General features: G+C 38.2%; 1 protein-coding gene and 1 pseudogene across 5 annotated transcripts in view; both read left to right on the top strand.

Moving 5' to 3' along the window:
- Window positions 1–25440, top strand: part of RNF13 (ring finger protein 13) — a 183884-nt gene that overhangs the window by 45228 nt on the left and 113216 nt on the right. For 2 of the 5 annotated variants that reach the window (XM_059688164.1, XM_059688169.1), the window contains 2 exons: window positions 1035–1115; window positions 19791–19916. In XM_059688164.1, coding sequence (XP_059544147.1) covers window positions 1035–1115; window positions 19791–19916 — 207 coding nt within the window. Of the gene's footprint in view, window positions 1–1034; window positions 1116–19790; window positions 19917–25440 lie in introns of those variants that run through there. The other 3 variants (XM_059688166.1, XM_059688168.1, XM_059688167.1) reach the window with 2 other exon arrangements.
- Window positions 12517–18976, top strand: LOC132230537 (inhibitor of growth protein 1-like; annotated as a pseudogene).

Below are 25440 nucleotides of genomic sequence, written 5' to 3'. Positions count from 1 at the left end.
ATCTATACATAAAAGTCTTGCTTTGTTCCATTCTTTTTATATATATTCAAACAAATATGTTCGATTTTTTTAAAATATATTTTATTGATTTTTTACAGAGAGGAAGGGAGAGAGATAGAGAGTTAGAAACATCGATGAGAGAGAAACATCGATCAGCTGCCTCCAGCACATCTCCTACTGGGGATGTGCCCGCAACCCAGGTACATGCCCTTGACCGGAATCGAACCTGGGACCTTTCAGTCCGCAGGCCGATGTTCTATCCACTGAGCCAAACCGGTTTTGGCATGTTCGATTTTTTTTGCCTACAGTTTATGGCAACTATCTGAACTTCTAATGCACCATACAGGTTTTGTCTGTTTTTCTAAAGTTACTTATTTACTATTTACTTGTTTTGTTTTGTTCTGTTTTGGTAGAGGACTGATAAATATTTTAGCATAGGAATCTGTATCTATAAGGAAGGGGAAAGTTGTTAAAATAGGTTTTCTGTATATATGTATTTCATTCAGTTTAATCCTTTCATTGTTTAGCCCTAGATAAAAATGTTCAGATTATATAAAAAATAACAATGCTTTAAAAGTAGGATTTGATACTCTTCCTTGCTTTGGGGAAAATGCATTTTTCATAGCAAGGGCCAGAAATCCTGTAAATCTCTTCCAATAAGTCAGACCCTATAATATAGAGAAAATAAAGTGGAATCCTGCTGGGAAATAATCTTTCTAGAAAATATCTTGCTAGGGTATTGTCTGTGGGAAAAACTCAGAAAATAGTGGGCAGTTTAATGTTATAGAATTATTGCTGTTGTTTAATTATTATATGAAATCAGAATCCAGTTTAAGCAGCTGTATATGTAGTAAATTGTATGTATTCTTTGCTATTTTAGTGGATGCGCATTTATAAAACTATTTTTCTTATAATAAATTGTGATAATAAATCAGAATTGTGGAAATGAAAACTCAAATAATTTAATAAACTTTTTGTTTTTGATGTGATGTTTAAGTTGGTTGTAACTGGATTGTTTCTAATTTTACATTTAGTATAATTTTGAAAATGTGTCTCAGACATTTGATGACCTTCCAGCAAGATTTGGTTATAGACTTCCAGCTGAAGGTTTAAAGGTAAGAAAATAGTAATATAGGATTACAGCACAAAGTATTTAATAAGGTGACTTTATTTTAAGAATGAAAATATTTATTACTATTCCTCATCAGAAAACCTGTACATATTCATTTGTACAGGGTTTAGACTATTCAAAAGGTATGAAGAAGAAAGTGGAAATCACCTATGATTGTATTATTCTGGACTAGCCACTGTTAAAATTTTGGTATACAATATTTTAGACCTGTTTTCTAGAATATATGCCATGGTGCGTGTGTGTAGATATGTGTGTGTATATATTTATGTAAATGCTTGTATAGATAATGAATCTGTATTTAACACTAATAGGAACATACTACTTGGTTGCCTGCCTTTTTCAATCATATATCTAGAAAATCTTTTCATGCTAACAGAAGTGGTACATTTTTATTTGCATTGGCTGCATGGTTTTGCAATATCATAAAACACTATGGATTTTATAATATTTATTTAATTTTTCATAGTGCATGAATGTCTTTATCCTTGTGTGTTTATTTGTATAAGATCATGTAGAATTGCTTTGTTTATGGAACACATGTTTAAACTTTTGTTGGTATTCCAGGATGCCCTTCTAAATTTAGTGTCTGAGGCTGTCCTTATACCATATTTAATACTCGATATTACCAGATATTATTGATTGATAAAAAAACTGAGATTGATCATCTTAATGTTTTTTGCCATGTGTGTATGTGTGTGTGTGTATGTGTGAAAGAGAGAGAAAGAGATACCTGTTAATGTTCTTTGCCTATTTTTAAATTAAGATATTGATTCTTATTGATTTGTAAGAATTCTTTATATATTGGAAGTATCAATATATTGTTTGCCATTATGCTTCAGATTATTTTCCCCAGTTTTTTGCTCATCTTTGAACTTTATTTAAGGTTTAGAATTTTTATTTTAGTTAAAAATTGCTATTTTTTTCTTTCTCCTCTGGGGTCATAGTTAGAAAATATTACCCATATTACCCATTCCAAGGTAATATGAAGTTTTTATGTTATGTAAGTCAGAATATATGAAATTGTGTTTATATGAACCATAGAATGTTTTTAGTTTGTTAAGTACAATAAAACTATTATTCTCAATTAGGTTGACAGGCACCTCTGGGTTTTAATTTTTTAAAGTTAAAAAAAAAATTACTTTTAGTATATGTGCTGCACGCATGATTTTAAATTATGTTTATAAATTCCCAGTACTGTATGACTATTTCTCATTGTAAAATATATGTATACAGAAGAAAAAGGAAAGCCTTCCCTCACCCCTTCGTTTACTTGTACATATCAATCCCACTTTTCTCTTTAGAGTTAAACATTAGGGTGTTATCTGCTATTACAGGCCTTTAGATCTTTTTTTCTGAATATTTAATGCTTTTAGTTTATAAATTTATAAACTCATAAAGTTCTTACTTGGTTATCATTTGTGTATATGAAAGGTTTCTTAATTTTTATAATGGAATCCCTTCTAGCTAATTTACCTAGAAAGGGATAGAGATGTCCAGAGTATCATAGCCTGGAAAAGCAGTTTCCAAACTGTTTCAGGAATAAAACCCAGAATCACCTGTAGACCTGGCTTGATAAAGGATTAATGCAGTCACTGACCTCCAAAGCACATCCCCTTTTCTCTGATCAGGAGGCCTCTGTGGTTTCACCTCAGAATATTCTGACTCTGTTGCTACCCAGCTAATCAAGGAGCTATCCTTTGCCAGCCTGTTTCCCCAAATCTAACACTTGGATTTTTCTCACTGACCAGTTGCAGGCTAGGTAGTGACTAACCGCATATTTAGTGAAATACTAGCTATGAGGGAGGCTGCTCTCAACATAAGAAATGTTCAACCCCGTAGAGACTTTTTGTCTGTTCTTCCCCAAGTTCATTGAACTCCATATCTGGTAGATTGTGTGCCTCCATTTGGTTTAGTTCTTTTTCTGGAGTTTTTCCCTTTTACTTCATTTGGGATGTGTTTTTTTTGTCTCCTCATTTTGGCTGCCCCTCTGTGTTTGTTTCTATGTATTAGGTAGATCTTGGCAGGGTGTCCTTATATAGTAGGTGTCTTGTGGAGCCCAGTGGCACAGTCTTTCTGATCACCTCAGCTGGGTGCTCCAAGAATGTGGGTTGTATGTGTCCTCCGGTTGCAGTTCCTTGGGTGGGGATTGAGCCTCAGACTGGTTGGCTGGAAGGATTAGCCATGATCATAGTGTACCAGCTGCTATGCAGGGACTGACAGCATGGAGTGGGATTTGCCCCAGTGAAGCTCTGGTGCCTGCTGAGACTACCCTTTGGGTATGCTGTTTGTGAAGCTAATGGGTGATTCTCTGTTGTGGTCTGAAGCTGGCCACCAGGTATGTTGGTTTTGAGGACTCTTGGGTGGGGCTCCTGTTCAGGCCAAGGTCAGCTGCTGCCTGTGCTTGTCCCTGGGTTACCTGGTAGGAGCTACAAAGTGATCCACAGGTGGTAGCTGCCTGTGGTGGGCCTGGAGGCACGTGGGAGAGGCCACAGGATGAACCAAGGCTGACCACTCTACAAAGCGGTCCTGGGGCCAATCAGCAAGAGGCACAGGGCATGGTGTGTCCATTAGCCACCTTCCCAGACCCTTTGGACTTTTGAGAGTTATTAGGGCAGTCTGCAGCACTAGTGAGATGGCTGCCTTCAAGGAATGGCCAGAGCTTTGGGTGGGGCAAGGTCTCAGGGAGTTTCAGGGTAAGGTAAACGGTGTTCACCAGGTTAATGTTCACCATGTTAATGAATATTCAGATTTGGCACCATTGCTGGGGCTGGGGCTGGGGCCTTTAAGCCAGAGGTAAAGGGTACTCTGAGGCCAGTCCTTGCCTGCCTGGGGTCTGAGGATCCTTGAGAATTTTTAAGAAAGTCTGAAGCGCCTGTACCTTCAGGCCATGTCGGGGGAGGGTTCAACATAGGTACAATCTGCTGTCCCTCCAGCCCTCACCTGGAAGTCTGACAACTCAGTTTCTCTATGTATGTTTCTGGTACCTTTCACTACTGTTTGTTCAAAGGAGTTTAGGGTGAGTGTGGGCAACTGGGACTGTACACGGGCCCTTGAAGAGGATGCCTGGGTTTCCAGCAGCACTCTCATCTGGATAGAGTCCCTGCTGATTTTCCAAGCCAGATGTTGTAGAGACTCCTCTTCCTGGCACTGGAACCCTGGGCTCGAGAGCCCATTGTGGGACTGGGACCCCTTACTCCTTAGGTGGGACCCCTGCAGATGAGATATCCCTCCTGAGGTTTCTCAAGACCCACATGTGGTGTGGGTCTCCTCCCCTCCTACCAAATGTGGCTTCTTTATATCCTTAGTTAAAGGAATTCTGTCCAGCTAATCTTCAGATGGCTTTCCAGGTTGATTGTTCTATAATTTATTTGTAATTTTGATGTGGTCATTGGAGAAAGCAAACACAGTATTTACCTATTTCACCTTGACCAGAAGCATCCATGGTATCTTTTAATCAGATTTTATTATAATCTAAAATCTAACTCATTGATAAAATATATAGTCTAAAAAGGTTATAAATCTAAAATCTGATAAAATATATAACCACAAAAGATTATTGGGAAGAATTCTATCAGTGTGTAAAAGATGAGATGTTACTTTGAGGTGAAAGATACTCAGTTACTGCTCTGAATAATGTTATAAATGTAATATCTAATTTGCAAAGAGGTTTTTGAAAACCCTTTCTTTTGATCCAGTTAACCTTTTATTTTTTAAAAATTCTCACTGGAGGATATATTTTCATTGATTTTAGAGAGTGGAAGGGAGAGAGAGAGAAAAACACACACACATCGATGTGAGAGAGAAACATTGGCTATTCTTGCCCCAACTGGGGATCGAACCACAACCTAGATATATGGCCTGACTGGGAATCAAACCCGAAACCCTTTGGTGTATGGGACGACATTCCAACCAACTGAGCCATCTGGCCAGAGCAAGGGCTTTACTTTTTTTTTGTTTGTTAATTATCATCCGTGGGATATTTTTCCATTGATTCTTAGAGAGAGTGGAAGGGAGGGGGAGAAACAGAGGGAAACATCAATGAGAGACACATTGATTGCCTCTCCCACGTCCCTATCCAGGGCTGGGGATCGAGCCTGCAACCGAGGTACATGCCCTTGACCGGGAATCGAACCCATGACCCTTCAGTTCATGGATTGACACTCTATCCACTGAGCCAAACTGGCTAGGGCAAGGGCTGAACTTTGAATTGGTCCATAACCCTCACATTTCTATCTTATTCAGTGCATTTCTTGATGTGCAAAAAGACTTGGAAGGAATGGCTGTTGGATTTGCAGGTGGCATGAAGCTTGGAATGGTTAATATACTAATGTTTGCCCTTGAGTGTTAAAAGATAGGTACCGAAAAGAGTAGAAATATAGCTTAGATGCAACATGTCAAAAATTTGTTGAAATAACTGATGTACTTGCCAAAAACCTAATTCGATTTTACAGGACATCAGTAGAAATATAATGTCTAGAACATGTTAAAAGAGTGATAGCTTAGGGCACATTTCCATTTACTAGGTGGGATGCTGCCCAATTCATGAATTGTTGAATAAAGCCAGTTAGATCTTGAACTTAAAAAAAAAAAAAAAAGAGCAATATCTGTTGTTATATTGGTCAGGTCATTTATAGTACTATGGTCAGTTTTTGGCACCCAACTGAAATACAGTAGAGTTTAAGAACCAAGACAGAATCCCAGCAACAACACAGAGCAGGGTAACGATTAAAGAAACAGCTCTGGATAGTTGGCCTCCCCAAACCAGTTTTAAGTGCGATAGAGAAGCCGTATAGCCTCAGAGGCCAACCCCAGAACACTGCCACCCAGAGGCTGAGCCACAAACTGACTCTTTGCTAAACACAAAATAAGGCAGTCTGGGAAACAAATACGGCCTGCTTTAAAATAAGGACTGTGGTTTACAACACAGAGGAACAGTGTATCGCATTCTACACTCTCCTGAATACCTGGCAGGACTAAGGCGAGCCAGACTGACGAGTAAAAGAACCGAAGGACCTTCACTACTGCAAAGTTTTTCTTTTCTTTTTTCACCTTTTAACTAAGACACCAATTTTTTTTTCTTCTTTTTCCATCACCTGATTTTACCCTTTTAATTACTACATTCTTATTTTTAACCAGTATTATTACTGCTACCATTTTACCATTTTTTAAAGTGCCATTTTATTTTCTCTTTATTTTATTTTGGGATTAGTGTTCTCCATTCTATTTTCATTGTTCCTTTAGCAACAATTTTCCCTACCTCAATTTTACCTCTATGCTAAAACCCTCTCCCTCACTTTTCCCCTTTTGTTGTCCTGTTTCTCTTACCCTATTCCTGCTTTAGATTTTCCCTATTCCTTCTGTTTACCTCCTGTCAAAATTTCACCCTACTTATATATCCTATTTCCAATCCACTGCTCTAAATCTTTATACACATACCCCTTATCTTTCTTCACTATCCAAAATTTTTTTTTCTTCTTCTTTTATCTTTCTATTGTTCTGTTGCTGTTTGCTTGATTGTTGAATATATTGTTTTTTTGTTGTTGTTGCTTGTTTTTGTGTGTGTGTGTGTGTGTGTGTGTGTGTGTGTGTGTTTTAGGACTGGTTGTGAGGCTGTTTTGCTTTTTCTTTTTATTTTTTTCTGCTGGTTTTTCCCCTCCCTCCACCCATCCCCCCCGGTTATTTTTATGCTTCTGTTTTCCCTTGCCTCTCTTGATATTATTGGTTGTTTCTAGTTTGCATTCATCTCCAGGGAGCTGTTGCTGGAATTTGTTGGGATTAGTGGCGGTTCTATAGGACTTTTCTCCTCATATAAATAGTCTCTTCCCCTTTTCCACTTCAATCTCTCTTTTCGCTATTTTTTCTTTCTTTTCTTTTCTCTCTTTTATTTTCTCAATTTCATTTTTGCACTCCCTTTTTTGGTCCGTTCTTTTCTTTTCTTTTCTTTTTTCTTTTCTTTTCTTTTCTTTTCTTTTCTTTTCTTTTCTTTTCTTTTCTTTTCTTTTCTTTTCTTTTCTTTTCTTTTTTCTCTTTTATCTTTTTCTCTTCTTTCCTCCTTATCCCCTAATTCTCTTAATTCGGGTGGTCACCTTTATTTGGGGTTATTAATATCGTGAATATATTTGTGTTTAGTGCCTGGTACGTGGTGCCTTGTTGTGTTGTATTTTGTGCCTTTAAATCAACGCAGCAGATCCAAGCAACAGCAGCCTCCTGAGCACCACACCCTTTGTCTGAGGAACAGCAGCTGTACGTGAAACATCCCCCCACCAGCTAGAAGAGCCACCACAGCTGTGAACAGCACCCACCAGAGGAGCTGCTGCCAACTGAGGAGCAGCTGCTACCGCAACTGCCCGAAGAGCAACCACAGCCCATGGAGTAACTGCCACCCAGGGAGCAGCCACTGAACGTCTCAACGTCTAGATATGTCAGTGAGATCAAACATGGGTAGACAAAGAAACCCCCAAAGGAAAGAAAAGGAGACTAGCCAGAAAAGCAGCTAAGTGATACAGAGGCATGCACCATGACAGAAAAAGAATTCAGAATAAGGGTCCTAGAGTGCATAAACTGGAGGGAGGAAAAAATCAATAACATATGCAAGAAGCTAGAAGAAACAGATGAAAAAATCAACAACTTAAGTAAGACCCAAGGAGAAATGAAGAGTGATATAGCTGCAATAAAAAACACCATTGAAAGTATCAACAGTAGACTAGGAGAAGCGGAGGACCGAATTAGTGAATTAGAAGACAAGGAAGCAAAACACACCCAAACTGTACTGCAATTGGAGAAAAAAATTAAAAGACAGGAGGAGAGCCGAAGGGAGCTTTGGGACAACATGAAACAAAACAACATACGAATAATAGGGGTGCCAGAACAACAGAAAGAGGAACAAGGATTAGGAAACCTACTGGAAGACGTAATATCAGAAAACTTCCCTGAGGTGGGGAAGAAAAAAGTCACACAAGCCCAGGGAGTCCCAAACAAGGTGAACCTGAAAAGACCCACACCAAGACACATAATAATTACCACGGCAAATGTTCAGGACAAAGAGAGAATCTTAAAGGCTGCAAGAGAGAGAAGGAAAGTCACATACAAGGGATCTCCCATTAGATTATCAAATGATTTCTCAACAGAAACACATCAGGCCAGAAATGAATGGATGGAAATTTACAAAGTGATGCAAAGCAAAGGACTGAATCCAAGAATACTCTATCCAGCAAGGCTATCATTCAAAATTGAAGGGGAAATAAGAAGCTTCACAGACAAAAAAAGGCTAAGGGAGTTTATCACCACCAAGCCAGCCATGCAAGAAATGCTAAAGAGACTGGTGTAAAAAGAAGAAATGAAAAGCTCAGAAAGAAAAGAGCCACACAAAAAAAGAAATGGCTACAAACAAGTACCTTTCAATAATAACTTTAAACGTAAACAGACTAAATGCTCCAACCAAAAGACATCGAGTGGCTGAATGGATAAAAAAACATGACCCATACATCTGCTGTCTACAAGAGACCCACCTCATTAGAAGGGACTCACACAGACTGAAAGTGAAGGGATGGAAAAATATCTTTCAGGCAAGTGGAAAGGAAAAGAAAGCTGTGGTAGCAATACTTATATCGGACAAAATAGACCTCAAAGTGAAGGGCATAACAAGAGATAAGGAACGCCACTTCATAATACTAAGGGGATCAATACAACAAGAAGATATAACCCTGGTAAACATATATGCACCCAATGCAGGAACACCCAAATTCATAAAAAAAACTCCTGGAAGATATCAAAGGAGAGATCGACAACAATACAATCATAGTAGGGGACTTTAATACACCACTGACATCACTGGATAAGTCCTCTAGACAAACAATCAGCAAAGAAACAGCAATCCGAAATGCCTCAGTAGATCAGATGGACTTAATAGACATCTTCAGAACGCTTCATCCCAAAGCCACGGAATATATATTCCACTCTGATGCTCATGGGACATATTAAAAAATAGACCACATATTGGGTCACAAACAAAGTCTCCCCAAATTCAACAAGATTGAAATCATACCAAGCATCTTCTCAGACCACAAAGCCATAATATTAGAAATAATCTACAATAAAAACAACCGCAAATACTCAAACACTTGGAAGCTGAATAGCATGTTATTAAAAATATTGATTGGGTTAACAATGAGATCAAAGAAACAATCAAAAACATCCTGGAAACTAATGACAATGAAAACACAACAATCCAAAACCTATGGGACACAATGAAAGCAGTCCTGAGAGGGAAGTTTATAGCTCTACAGGCCTATCTCAAAAAACAAGAAAAAATGGTAGTAAATCATCAAACTCTACAACTCAAAGAATTAGAAAGTGAGCAACAAGAAAACCCCAGAGTGAGCAGAAGGAAGGAGATAATAAAGATCAGAGCAGAAATAAATGACATAGAGACCAAAAAAACAATACAGAAAATCAATGAAACCAAGAGCTGGTTCTTTGAAAAGATAAACAAAATTGACAAACCTCTAGCCAGACTCACCAAGAAGCAAAGAGAGAGGACCCAAATAAACAAAATCAGAAACAATAGAGGCGAAATAACAACAGACCCACAGAAATTCAAATGATTGTTAAAAAATACTATGGACAGCTCTACTCCAACAAATTAGACAACCTGGAGGAAATGGACAAATTCCTAGAAAAATACAACATTCCAAAACTCAATCAGGAAGAATCTAAAAATCTCAGCAGGCCAATAACTATGGAAGAAATTGAAGCAGTCATCAAAAAGCTTCCAGCAAACAAAAGCCCAGGACCAGACAGCTTCACAGGGGAGTTTTACCAAACGTTCAAGGAAAAACTAAAACCTATCCTCCTCAGACTACTACAAAAAAAAACAAAAGGAAGGAACACTTCCAAGCTCATTCTATGAAGCCAGCATCACCCTAATACCAAAATCAGGTAAAGACAACACAATGAAAGAGAATTACAGGCCAATATCCCTCATGAACATAGATGCCAAAATCCTCAACAAAATCTTAGCAAATCGGATCCAGCAGTACATCAGAAAGATCATACACCATGACCAAGTAGGATTTATCCCAGGAATGCAAGGATGGTACAATATCTGCAAATCAATAAACGTGATACATCACGTAAACTAATTGAAAGAAAAAAACCACTTGGTCATATCAATTGATGCAGAAAAAGTATTTGACAAAATTCAACACCCATTTTTGATAAAACTCTCAGCAAGGCAGGAGTAGAAGGATCATACCTCAACATAATAAAAGCCATATATGACAGGCCCACAGCCAACATCATACTCAATGGACAAAAACTAACACCATTTCCCCTAAGAACAGGAACAAGACAGGGATGCCCACTCTCTCCACTCCTGTTCAACATAGTACTGGAAGTATTAGCCATCGTAATTAGGCAAGAAGAAGAAATAAAAGGCATCCAAATTGGAAAAGAGGAAGTAAAACTGTCCTTATTTGCAGACGACATGATATTATACATACAAAACCCTAGAGACTCCATCAAAAAGCTACTAGATTTAATACATGAATTTGGCAAAGTAGCAAGATACAAAATTAACCCCAAGAAATATGAGGCATTTCTATACACCAATAGTGAACTTTCAGAAAGAGAGATTATAAAAACAACCCCGTTTACCATCGCACCAAAAAAATTAAGCTACCTAGGAATAAACTTAACTAAAGAGGTAAAAGACCTCTACTCAGAAAACTACAGGATGCTGAAAAAAGAGATAGAGGAAGACATAAACAGATGGAAGAATATACCATGTTCTTGGATTGGTAGAATCAACATCATTAAAATGTCCTTACTACCCAAAACAATCTATAAATTCAACGCACTTCCCATTAAAATACCAATGGCATACTTCACAGATCTAGAACAAACTCTCCAAAAATTCATCTGGAATAAAAAAAGACCCCGAATAGCTGCAGCAATCCTGAGAAAGAACAAAGTAGGTGGGATCTCAATACCAGATATCAAGATGTATTACAAAGCCACTGTTCTCAAAACTTCCTGGTACTGGCACAAGAACAGGCATATAGATCCATGGAATAGAATAGAGAGCCCAGAAATCAGCCCCAACCAATACGCTCAATTAATATTTGACAAAGGAGGCAAGAACATACAGTGGAGCCAAGATAGTCTCTTCAATAAATGGTGTTGGGAAAATTGGACAGATATATGCAAGAAAATGAAACTAGACCACCAACTTACACCATACACAAAAATAAACTCAAAATGGATAAAGGACTTAAATGTACGACAGGAAACCATAAAAATTCTAGAAGAATCCAAAGGCAACAAAATCTCAGACATATGCCGAAGCAATTTCTTCACTGATACAGCTTCTAGGGCACTTGAAACTAAAGAGAAAATGAACAAATGGGACTACATCAAAATAAAAAGCTTCTGCACAGCAAAAGAAACCATCAACAAAACAATGAGAAAACCCACTGTGTGGGAAAACATATTTGCCAATGTCATATCTGATAAGGGCCTAATCTCCAAAATTTATAGGGAACTCATACAGCTTAACAAAAGGAAGATAAACAATCCAATCAAAAAATGGGCAAAGGACCTAAATAGACACCTTTGAAAAGAAGACATTCAGAAAGCCAAGAGACATATGAAAACATGCTCAAAGTCACTAATCATCCGAGAGATGCAAATCAAAACAACAATGAGGTACCATCTCACACCTGTCAGATTAGCTATCATCAACAAATCAACAAACGACAAGTGCTGGAGAGGATGTGGAGAACAAGGAACACTTGTGCATTGCTGGTGGGAATGCAGACTGGTGCAGCCACTATGGAAGACAGTATGGAGTTTCCTCAAAAAACTACAAATGGAACTCCCATTTGACCCTGTGATCCCACTTCTAGGAATATATCCCAAGAAACCAGTAACACCAATCAGAAAGAATATATGCACCCATATGTTCATAGCAGCACAATTCACCATAGCTAGAATCTGGAAACAGCCTAAGTGCCCATCTGTAGATGAATGGATTAGAAAACTGTGATACATGTACCTGATGGAATACTATGCTGCTGTAAAAATGAAGGAACACTTACCATTTGCAATGGCATGGATGGAACTGGAGAGCATTATGCTAAGTGAAATAAGCCAGTCAATGAAGGAAAAATACCACATGATCTCACTCATTCATGGATAATAGAAACCATTATAAAGTTTTGAACAATAATAGATAAAGAGGCAGAGCTGCCTCAAACAGATTGTCAAACTGCAGCAGGAAGGCCGGGGAGGGGTGGGGACCAGGAGGGAGGGGGGTAAGAGATCAACCAAAGGACTTGTATAAAAAACAAAACAAAACAAAAAAACAAACCAAGAGAAACACCACTTTTTCTGTTACTGCCTCCCATAGAGCAGATTTGCTCTGTTCTATGCATTTGTACTACATGTTGCTTATTCTTTGTTGTTTTTTTTCTCTTTTTGGGTCTGTTAGTTCTTTTCAGATATTACTAGGGTAGGGCCTCATTCTTATCCATCCTAGTACTTAAACAGAGCCCTCATGAAATGCAGCCAGTGTATGCAGAGCATAGTGTTACAGAAACTTACTATGCTATGAATTATAGTTAAAGGATATTTTGCTTCATAAGAGGAACATAATTTCTAATTAATTGTAAACTAGAGGCCTGGCGCACAGATTCATGCACTGATGGGGTCCCTCACACCTGTGCACTATCGGGGCCCTGGAGGGACCTCAGGAGGGCCCCAGTGAATGTCCGGCACATTGCTCCCAATCCTGATCAGCCAGACCCCAACAGCAAGCTAACCTACTGTTTGGAGTGTCCACCTCCTGGTGGTCAGTGCATGTCATGGAATGGTCCAATGGTCGAATGATTGCTTAGGCTTTTCTATATATAGATAAGGAATTAAATGTATCCTGTATATGAAAGTTACTGGTAGATTTTTAAAGAATGATCTAATAAAGAATTAGAGAAAAAGGCAGTGGATATTTTTAGCATTCTAGGAACTTATTGATATAAATAAAATCATCTGGGGGTTTTCCATGTTGGACAAGTATGGCCGGTGGGCAGCACTCTTGGTTGGCCTGGCCCCGGCCCCTGCGCCTGGGAGCGTATCTGCACGCCCACACAGAGCCTGAGGCGAGGAGCACTGGCCCGGCCCACCTGCGCCTGTGCCAGGCAGCATGGTCACAGATGTAGCCAGGTAGAGTGAGCAGGAGGGGGGATGCCGGTGGGCGGGAGGTTTGCATTTTGCAGGGCTGGGCTCTGAGGGGGCAGGGGCTGGAGGAAGCAGAAAGCCACGCAGAGTGGCCGGGGATCTCGGTGAACCATGTTGAGTCCTGCCAACGGGAGCAGATCCACCTGGTGAACTATGTGGAGGGCTACCTGGACTCCATCGGGTCTCTGCCTTTTGATTTGCAGAGAAACGTATTGCTGGTGCTGGAGATTGATGGGAAATACCAATAAATCCTGAAGGAACTAGATGAGTATTATGAGAAGTTTAATCAGGAGATGGAGAGCAACCGGAAGAGTACAGTGTTGCACTGCATTCAGAGAGCCCTGATCTGGAGCCAGGACCTGGGAGACGAGAAGATCCAGATTGAGAGTCAGATGGTGGAGCTGGTGGAGAACAGGATCTGGACAGTCACGTGGAACTCTTTGAGGAACTTCAAGAGGTCAATGACACCACTGGCCACAGTGGCAAAGCCGGCCAGGATAAGTCCAAGAATGAGACAATCACACAGGTAGAAAAGCCCAATAACAAGAGGTCTCTGAGACAGTGCAACAGTGAAAATTGGGAGAATGCAGCCAATAATCAGGACCATGATGACATCACCTCAGGAACGCCTAAGGACAAGAAGGCAAACCAAAGCAGAGAGGGAAGCATCCCCTGCAGACTTTCCCATCAACCCGAATGAGCCCAGGTAATGTCTGTGCAATCCGGTCTTCTATGGAGAAATGATCAGCTGTGACAATGACGAGTGCCCCATCAAGTGGTTCTACTTCTCCGGTGTAGGACTGAATCATAAACCTAAGGGCAAGTGATACTGTCCCAGATGTTGAGGGGAGAACAAGAAAACCATGGACAAAGCCCTGGAGAAATCAAAAAAGAAGAGGGCTTATAACAGTTAGTTGGTGGACCTTGCTGAACAGGGAGGAGAACTAAGCCAGTGTATTTATTCCTTTGGTGAGGTGCAAAGACTGTACAATGTATATTTTTAAAGAATGTTAGAAAAGGAGCCATTCCTTTTGTAGGGATGGCAGTGATTCTCTGCCTTTTGTTTTCGTTGGTACACATGTAACAAGAAAGTGGTCTATGGATTAACATTTTAGAAATGGCAAATATAGGTTTGAATTAAACACTCAAAAAAATCATCTGTCTCACAGTAGGAAAATGATAGCTGATAATATCTGATTCATCAGTATAACTCTTGGTCTAGGTTTGATTGTAAAAATTATGACAGAAAGGTTGATATCTTTTTTTTTTTTTTATCCTCACCTGAGGATATGTTTTTATTGATTTTACAGAGAGGGGAAGGGTGAGAGAGAGAGAAAGAGAAACATTGATTGGTTGCCTCCTATGCACACCCTAACTGGGGATCAAACCCACAACCAAGATATGTGCCCTGACCAGGCAGGAATCAAACCTGCAACCTTTGGTATATGGGATGATGCTTTAACAACTGAGCCACCCACCCAGCCAGCGCATAAGGTTGACATCTTCATCATTTGAAGTATTTGTATAAAATTTTGGAATCAGCCTTAATTTCCCCTTAAACTAACATTTTTGCTTGTTCATTGTTGTAAATGTCCATTCCTCTTCTTGTTGTCCATTTTGCTCTTCACCCACTTTTTTTTTTTTTATCTTGTGGAGGCAGTATAGCATAGTGGTTGAGAACATAGCAACTGGAGTCAGACTTTCTGGGGATTGCATTATGTGTAACCTTGGGCAGGTTACCTTTTTTGAGACTTAGATGATTCCTCATTTTTAAAATAGGGATGATAATAATAATAATAATAATAATAACAGTAATTATCTCATAGGGTTGCAAAGATGAACTGAATTAGAACATTTAAAGGGCATAGTGCTGACACAGAGTACTGAGTGCCATGGCTCACCAAATGTTAACTGTTTGATGTTACTGCAGTTATTAATTCATAACTTCGGGTATTCACTGAGACACCAGTTTATCACTTCTCCTCTTCCTGCTTTTACTTTTTTTAAAAAAAATGTGTTTTTATTGATTTCAGAGATGAAGGGAGAGGAAGAGAGAGAAATAGAAACCTCAGTGATGAGAGAGAATCATCAGTTGGCTGCCTCCTGCACGCCCTCTACTGAGGATTGAGCCTGCAACCCAGGCATGTGCTGAGACCCAGAATCTAACCGTGACCTCCTGGTTCATAGCTCAATCACTGAGCAACACTTACAGCCCTGCTTTTACTTTTTAAAAAATCCTCACCCAGTGATATTTCCCCATTGATTTTAGACAGAGTAGAAGGGAGGGAGGGGTGGTGGGGGAGAGAGAGAGAGAGAGAGAGAGAGAGAGAGAGAGAGAGAGAGAGAGACATTGATGTTAGACACATCGATTGATTGCCTCCCGCACTCAGCCTGACCAGGGTCGAGGATTGAGCATGCAACCAAGGTATGTGCCTTTGACGGGGAATCAAACCAGAAACCCTCCAGTCTGTGGGCTGACGCTCTTAACCACAGAGCCAAACCAGTCAGGGCCCTGCTTTTACTTTTATACTCTAATGAAGGCAAAGATGCTTAGCTACCTTGCTTTTAGCATTTTTATTGACATTATCACTATATATTCTTCATTTTACTTATGACATAGTTTGACATTCAGTGAAATCTGAAGTCTACTTTTCAGGCTGAAACAGTCTTTTAAACAAAACCACTTCATTGAATTATCTCTTTATGACTTTATTAACCAGTGTAATTTATCAACAAAAGTAATTTTCCCTAATGTTTACCCCAAAATATTGCAATTCTGAAAACCTTCTGAAGCACTAAAGCAAAATTATATTTGTATGATTTTTATATTTATATTGTTTCAGTTGAAAAGAGTAACCCAAATTACCTTGGAAAACTGCTTGGTGGTGTTTACTAAAGCTTAATACCCCATGATGCTGCTGGATAGCCTATGGTTCTATTTCAGTGCACATACTTCACAGACATATACATGTGTTCATGAAAAGACTTGTACTAGAATATTTATAACAGCACTATTTGCAATAACCTAGAAATTATCCAAATGCTCATCAACTCTAGAATAAGTTTTGGCGTACTCACAGAATGTAATACTACATAGAAATGAAAATGAAAAAATTTACTAAGTATATCTCAACAGTATGGTTGGTCAACAGTAGAATGAATCTCACAAATATGGCACTGAGAGAAAGAAATCTAAAAGGGCATTTACTGTACTGTATGGTTCTGTTTCTGTTACGTGTCAGATTGAGCCAAAACGAATCTATGCTCTTAGATGTGTCTGCAGTGACATTGGGGATTGGGTTGGGGAGCAGTGAATGAATGGCAGGGAGCATGAAGGGAACTTCTGGAGTGCTGTTCATGTTCTATGTCCTGATTCAGGTATGTCAGAAAACACGTCAAGCTGAAAAATTACATTTTGTGCACTTTGCTTTATGTATAGTCATAAATGCTTTTTAAAAACCAACATAATATACTGTAAACTTACTGCATTATGCAGTTGATGATAATTGAGGTGCCAGTATACATGCACTATGTTTGTCCAGAACTTTGTTTAATCATCACAGAATTATAACAGCAAAGAGAAGGTGGGCATCCAGTTTCTGAGTATCCTAGGCATTGGTAGTTTTTTTTCGGTTTCCTTTGTATTGGCATAAAGGACCCCTTCAGAAGATAGAGATAAAGAGGGTTCTTGATCGTGGAGCAAGTATCCTTTTAATAAGGGATTGGCCCTAGAGGGTGGCTCTAGGCATGTGGATCTGGCTTAAGGCCAGCATCTACTTGGCCACTCCTATTCAAAGGGCTTCTGCCAATTAATTGGCAAAACTCATTATCACCCTACCTCAGAGACTTCGTGGATCAATGAAAGTAAATTTGCATTAGTTCTAAGTGACTCACCTCTGAGGGAAGAATAGGAATTAGTAAGCTATTTTAGGAAGTTATTCTTTTTTAGCATAATCATCAGGAAAGATAATGTTTAATAATTTAAGAGTTTTTTAAAAATTCAATTTTTCGCTAATGCTAGTTTTTTGTACTTTTAGGTTATGTGTATTTTTATAAATTTTAAGTTTGAAAATAATACATGCTGCCCTGACTGGGTGCTCATTTGGTTGGAGCATCATCCCATACACGAAAAGGTCGTGGGTTTGATTCCTGGTCAGGGCACATGCCTAGGTTGTGGGTTTGTTCCCTGGCCGGGGTGCGTACATGAAGTGGCCGATCGATGCTTCTCTTTAACATTGATGGTTCTCTCTCTTCCTTCCTCTCTTTCTTAAAAAAAAAAAAAAAATCAGTGAAAATGTTCTTGAGTGAGGGTTAAAAATATAATAAAATAAAAAAAATAACATGCTTGTCATAACACATTTAACAATATAGAAATGATTAAAAACAAATACCTTTTTTAAGAAAAAAATCTTTTGATTGATTTTAGGGAGAGGAAGGGAGAGGAAGAGAGAGAAACATCGAAGCATCAACATCCATAGGCTGCCTTCTGCACGACCCTTCCCCCCCACCCCCACCCCATTGGGGATTGATCCTGCAACCTGGGCATGTGGCCTGACTGGAATCAAACCTGAGACCTCCTGGTACATGGGTCGACACTTAACCATTGAGTCACACTGGGGCAAAAGCAAAGACCATTTGCAGACCCTTTTTTTTTTTGTCTGTACATATAAATTTATTAATTCTAAGATGCATTTCAGCCCTGGCCTGATAGTTCAATTGGTTGGAGTGTTGTCCTTGTACACCAAAAGGTTCTGGGTTTGATTTCTGGCCCGGGCACATACCTAGATTTCGGGTTCTATCCCGTCGGGGCATCAATGGGAGGCAACTTTCTCACATGGATGTCTCTCTCTCTTCACCTTCCCCTTTTCTTCCTCCCTTTTTCTCTCTGAAACAATAAAAAAACCAACATATCCTCAGGGGAGGGTTAAAAAAAAGCATTTTCTTACCCCATGTTTTAACATCTCTGACATTGGGAAGTCTTTCAATTGATGTCCATCAGGTGGCAGTCATGATGGACCTGTCATCACCAGGGAATTTGGCCGTAGCTGCTCATGTTTTCTTCACTTCAGTTTAGTTATATGCCTTAATAGTACAGATTCATTTTAATTGCTGTTATAAGTATCTTTAACTGTATGTACTATGTGATTTGGCATTAAAGCAAAAAGTTTGTGTGCATAAAGATGCAGAAAAGGGTGTAAATTTAACATGAGTGAACTAAGTATTCATTGGAATGATAACCACAGTTCTAGTAAAAACCAAATGCTTTATAGAATCAAGAAGGGCAACTATTCTATGAGTAAATAAAGGTATGCTGCATTTTATTCCTGAAATGTGCAAAAGCATTCCCTATCACAAGCTAAGCAATGAAACTTAAGGCAGGAGGAATTACCAAATTCTGTGGAATAGATGGTTGGTGTGACTGCTAGACCATAGAGATTATTATTAAGTCAGTGTGTCATAGGTTTAATTGTTTCATTTCTTTTTATAAATGGATTTAATGAATTTGATAATCTTTATGCGTTTATTGTGTTTTATATCTGTTGACATAGTCATTTGGTTTTTCTGTTTTAATCTATTAATATAACATTAATATGTATCAAACATTTATTAATGTATATTACTATAACATTTAATATTAATAACATTTATTATACTAATGTTACTTTTTTATTAATACATTTTCTGATGTCAAACCATCTTGTAGTTTTGGAAAAGCAACTTGCTATTTTCTTTTTAAGTTAATTATCTTGTGGACATCTTTCCAATTTAATGTATATGCATTTAATTGTTTAATCATCACAGAATGACTAAATGACTTTTTAATGACTTCATTATTTTTTGTTGTATGAATTTATTATAATTTTTAAATGGCTGCCTTATTGATGTGCATGTTTTTAAATTTTTGCTATTAAAAACGTAGCAGGAACCATTTTTCTACATATGCCTTTGCTAATTGAGGTTAGTGTTTCTATAGAATAAATTTCTAGAAATTCTGTTCATTTTCATTGTTTGATAACAAAATAAATGTTAGAGTTGATTGTAAATAAATAAATGATTGATACTATGCAAAAAGTTAATTTTAAAAAAGTATTTGCTTTGTTTTAGAAATGTCAGTCATTGTTGGGAAATATACCAAGATGCTAATAGTGATTGTCTTGGGGAAATGGGCTTCTTTGTGACATTTTAAAAAATATTAATTGCAAAAACAGATCTTACTTAAAAAATCTAAATGCTTATGAAACTAAACAGCACTTAGAAGCTCTGGGATTGTGAGCAATTGGGGGATAGGAGCTGTTGTTTTGCCAGATAATTCATCTAGCATAATGCAAAACACATGAAACAAATTCAAAACATGTTCATAGGAGCAAGTTGAATTGATTTTTTTTGGTTTAACAGAGAAAAAATTTACTACCAATTCTTTTTTCAGGGTTTTTTGATTAACTCAAAACCAGAGAATGCCTGTGAACCCATAGTGCCTCCACCACTAAAAGACAATTCATCGGGCACTTTCATCGTGTTAATTAGAAGACTTGATTGTAATTTTGATATAAAGGTAATGTTTGCTTTTTAATTTTTTGTTTCTGTTTGCTTAATTAGTATCTTAAGTACTCCCTTGCTTCAGAAAGGATTTAAGTAAGTTTACATAATTCACTCAGATTAAAAAATGAAAGAATGAGGACAAAAGGAAAATGAGATGGTGAAGGTAAAAAATACAGGAGCAAGTTTACATAAGTCATTCATTTGCTACAGAATTTATTCTCACCTTTTAGCAGCCAGTACAAACAGGAAGCCACCATCGGTTTCATGATTCACAGTTTTTGTAAGATTGACAACAAACACATTGCCTCAGATATAAATAATTACTATTCTAAGAATTTCCACGTGGTTGTTGGGCATCTTTGAACTACAGTTGAATAGTTGAATCTTGCTTGATCTAATCTAGGAATGGAAATGTTAACCTTTAGTTTTATGTCTTCACCCTTCTACTACACCTATATCTGTCTCTGTGTTGACATTGGGATTTCTCAGTGTAATAAGCTGATTCTGTTACCTGTATAAAGTTTGTCTCCACAGAGTGGGTTAAGCTGGCATTTCAGATAGTGAAACACAGTTTGTCATAGAACTTCCCTCACTATCATCAGTGCTACTCTAGAGATGTGGTTTTATGATACTTTATTTTTTTATTTCTTTTTATTTCTTTTTTTTTATTGCTTAAAGTATTACAAAGAGTATTACATATGTCTCCTTTTCCCCACCCCCCCCGCCCTTGACAATCCCCTGGCCTCCCCTACCCCCCAGTGTCTTATGTCCATTGGTTATGCTTATATGCATGCATACAAGTCCTTCGGTTGATCTCTTACCCACCCCCCTCCTGCCCTCCCACCCTCCACGGCCTTCCTGCTGTAGTTTGACAATCTGTTCGAGGCAGCTCTGCCTCTGTATCTATTTTTGTTCATAAGTTTATAATGGTCTTTATTATCCAGAAATGAGTGAGATCATGTGGTATTTTTCCTTCATTGACTGGCTTATTTCACTTAGCATAATGCTCTCCAGTTCCATCCATGCCATTGCAAATGGTAAGAGTTCCTTCTTTTTTACAGCAGCATAGTATTCCATCGTGTAGATGTACCACAGTTTTCTAATCCATTCATCTACAGATGGGCACTTAGGCTGTTTCCAGATTCTAGCTATGGTGAATTGTGCTGCTATGAACATGGGGGTGCACATATCCTTTCTGACTGGTGTTTCTGGTTTCTTGGGATATATTCCTAGAAGTGGGATCACTGGATCTAATGGGAGTTCCATTTTTAGTTTTTTGAGGAAACTCCATACTGTCTTCCATAGTGGCTGCACCAGTCTGCATTCCCACCAGCAGTGCACAAGTGTTCCTTTTTCTCAACATCCTCTCCAACACTTGTCCTTTGTTGAATTGTTGATGATAGCCATTCTGAGAGGTGTGAGATGGTACCTCATTGTTGTTTTGATTTGCATCTCTCGGATGATTAGCGACTTTGAGAATGTTTTCATATGTCTCTTGGCTTTCTGAATGTCCTCTTTTGAAAGGTGTCTATTTAGGTCCTTTGCCCATTTTTTGATTGGGTTGTTTATCTTCCTTTTGTTGAGTTGTATGAGTTCCCTATATATGTTGGAGGTTAAACCCTTATCAGTGATAGCATTGGCAAATATGTTCTCCCATGTAGTGGGCTTTCTTGTTGTTTTGTTGATGGTTTCTTTTGCTGTGCAGAAGCTTTTTATTTTGATGTAGTCCCATTTGTTTATTTTCTCTTTAGTTTCCAATGCCCTAGGAGCTGTATCAGTGAAGAAATTGCTTCGGCATATGTCTGAGATTTTGTTGCCTTTGGATTCTTCTAGTATTTTTATGGATTCCCATCGTACATTTAAGTCCTTTATCCATTTTGAGTTTATTTTTGTGTATGGTGTAAGTTGGTGGTCTAGTTTCATTTTCTTACATGTATCTGTCCAATTTTCCCAACACCATTTATTGAAGAGACTGTCTTGACTCCATTGTATGTTCTTGCCTCCTTTGTTAAATATTAATTGAGCGTATTGGTTGGGGCTGATTTCTGGGCTCTCTATTCTATTCCATTGATCTATTTGTCTGTTCTTGTGCCAGTACCAGGCAGTTTTGAGAATAGTGGCTTTGTAATACAGCTTGATATCTGGTATTAAGATCCCACCTACTTTGTTCTTTCTCAGGATTGCTGCAGCTATTCGGGGTCTTTTTTTATTCCAGATGAATTTTTGGAGAGTTTGTTCTAGATCTGTGAAGTATGCCGTTGGTGTTTTAATGGGAAGTGCGTTGAATTTATAGATTGCTTTGGGTAGTATGGACATTTTAATGATGTTAATCCTACCAATCCAAGAACATAGTATGTTCTTCCATCTTTTTATGTCTTCCTCTATCTCTTTTTTCAACGTCCTGGTTTTCTGAGTAGAGGTCTTTTACCTCTTTAGTTAAGTTTATTCCTAGGTAGCTTAATTTTTTTGGTGCGATGGTAAATGCAATTGCTTTTTTAGTCTCTCTTTCTGCACATTCACTATTGGTGTATAGAAATGCCATAGATTTCTTGGCGTTAATTTTGTATCCTGCTACATTGCCGAATTCTTTTATTAAGTCTAATAGTTTATTGATGGAGTCTTTAGGGTTTTTAAGTATAATATCATGTCGTCTGCAAATAAGGACAGTTTTACTTCTTCTTTTCTAATTTGGATGCTTTTTATTTCTTCTTCTTGTCTAATTGCAATGGCTAACACTTCCAGTACTATGTCGAACAGGAGTGATGAGAGTGGGCATCCCTGTCCTGTTCCTGTTCTTAGGGGAAATGGTGTTAGTTTTTGTCCATTGAGTATGATGTTGGCTGTGGGTTTGTCATATATGGCTTTTATTATGTTGAGGTATGTTCCTTCAATTCCCACCTTGCTGAGAGTTTTTATCAAAAATGGGTGTTGAATTTTGTCAAACTCTTTTTCTGCATCAATTGATATGATTATGTGGTTTTTTTCTTTCAATTTGTTTATGTGATGTATCACGTTTATTGATTTGCAGATATTGTACCATCCTTGCATTCCTGGGATAAATCCTACTTGGTCGTGGTGTATGATCTTTCTGATGTACTGCTGGATCCGATTTGCGAAGATTTTGTTGAGGATTTTGGCATCTATGTTCATGAGGAATATTGGCCTGTAATTCTCTTTCATTGTGTTGTCTTTACCTGGTTTTGGTATTAGGGTGATGCTGGCTTCATAGAATGAGCTTGGAAGTGTTCCTTCCTCATGGATTTTTTATAGTAGTCTGAGGAGGATAGGTTTTAGTTCTTCCTTGAATGTTTGGTAAAAGTCCCCTGTGAAGCCTACTTGGTCTTAGTGTATGATCCTGGGCTTTTTTGCTGGAAGCTTTTGATGACTGCTTCAATTTCTTCCATAGTTATTGGCCTATTGAGATTTTTAGATTCTTCCTGATTAAGTTTTGGAAGGTTGTATTTTTCTAGGAATATGTTCATTTCCTCCAGGTTGTCTAGTTTGTTGGAGTAGAGTTGTCCATAGTATTTTTAAACGATCATTTGTATTTCTGTGGGGTCTGTTGTTATTTCGCCTCTATCATTTCTGATTTTGTTGATTTGGGTCCTCTCTCTTTGCTTCTTGGTGAGTCTGGCTAGAGGTTTGTCAATTTTGTTTATCTTTTCAAAGAACCAGCTCTTGGTTTCATTGATTTTCTGTATTGTTTTTTTGGTCTCTATGTCATTTATTTCTGCTCTAATCTTTATTATCTCCTTCCTTCTGCTCACTCTGGGGTTTTCTTGTTGCTCTCTTTCTAATTCTTTGAGCTGTAGATTTAGATGATTTACTACCATTTTTTCTTGTTTGTTGAGATAGTCCTGTAGAGCTATAAACTTCCCTCTCAGGACTGCTTTCATTGCATCCCATAGGTTTTGGATTGTTGTGTTTTCATTGTCATTAGTTTCCAGGATGTTTTTAATTTCTTCTTTGATGTCATTGTTAACCCAATCAATATTTAATAACATGCTATTCAGCTTCCAGGTGTTTGAGTATTTTGAGTTGTTTTTATTGTAGTTTATTTCTAATATTATGGCTTTGTGGTCTGAGAAGATGCTTGGTATGATTTCAATCTTGTTGAATTTGGGGAGACTTTGTTTGTGACCCAATATGTGGTCTATTTTTGAAGATGTCCCATGAGCACTTGAGAAGAACGTATATTTTGTGGCTTTGGGGTGAAGTGTTCTGAAGATGTCAATTAAGTCCATCTGATCTAGTGAGTTATTTAGGATTGCTTTTTCTTTGCTGAGTTTTTGTCTAGCTGATTTATCCAGTGATGTCAGTGGTGTGTTATAGTCCCCTACTATGATTGTATTGTTGTCAGTCTCTCCCCTGATATCTTCCAGGAGTTTTCTTTTGTATGTGGGTGCTCCTGCATTGGGTGCATATATGTTTACCAGGGTTCTATCCTCTTGTTGTAATGATCCCTTTAGTATTATGAAGTGGCCTTCCTTATCTCTTGTGATGGCCTTCACTTTGAGGTCTATTTTGTCCAATATAAGTATTGCTACTCCAGCTTTTTTTTCATTTCCATTTTCCTAAAAGATATTTTTTCATCCCTTCACTTTCAGTCTGTGTGAGTCCCTTTTAATGAGGTGGGTCTCTTGTAGACAGCAAATATACGGGTCATGTTTTTTTATCCATTCAGCCACTCGATGTCTTTTGATTGGACCATTTAGTCCATTTACGTTTAAAGTTCTTATTGAAAGGTACTTGTTTGTAGCCATTTCTATTTTTTTGTGTGGTTGTTTTCTTTCTGGGCTTTTTAGTTCTTCTTTTTACACCAATCCCTTTAGCATTTCTTGCATGGCTGGCTTGGTGGTGATAAACTCCCTTGGCCTTTTTTTGTCTGTGAAGCTTCTTATTTCCCCTTCAATTTTGAATGATAGCCTTGCTGGATAGAGTATTCTTGGATTCAGTCCTTTGCTTTGCATCACTTTGTAAATTTCCATCCATTCATTTCTGGCCTGATGTGTTTCTGTTGAGAAATCATTTGATAATCTGATGGGGGATCCTTTGTAGGTAACTCTCTGTTTCTCTCTTGCAGCCTTTTAGATTCTCTCTTTGTCTTGTACATTTGCCATTGTTATTATGACGTGTCTTGGTGTGGGTTTTTTGGGGTTCATCTTGCCTGGGACTCTCTGTACTTGTGTAACCTTTTTCTTCCCCATATCTGGGAAGTTTTCTGACATTATTTCTTCAAATAGATTTTCTAATCCTTGCTGCTCTTCTTGTCCTTCTTGCAGCCCTATTATGCGTATGTTACTTTGTTTCATGTTGTCCCGAAGCTCCCTTAGGCTCTCCTCCTGCTTTTTAATTTTTTTCTCCAGTTGCTGTTCAGATTGAGCTTGTTTCTCTGCCTTATCTTCTAATTCACTAATTCGGTCCTCTGCTTCTTCTAGTCTGCTGTTGAAACTTTCCATGGTGTTTTTGATTCTAGCTATATCACTTTTCATTTCTTCCTGATTCTTGCATTGGTTGTTGATTTTCTCATCCATCCG

Source organism: Myotis daubentonii, chromosome 3 (genome assembly GCF_963259705.1).
Source record: "Myotis daubentonii chromosome 3, mMyoDau2.1, whole genome shotgun sequence".
Taxonomy (NCBI): domain Eukaryota; kingdom Metazoa; phylum Chordata; class Mammalia; order Chiroptera; family Vespertilionidae; genus Myotis; species Myotis daubentonii.
Note: the sequence above shows the minus strand (reverse complement) of the source record. Positions and strands in the feature narration are given on the sequence as shown.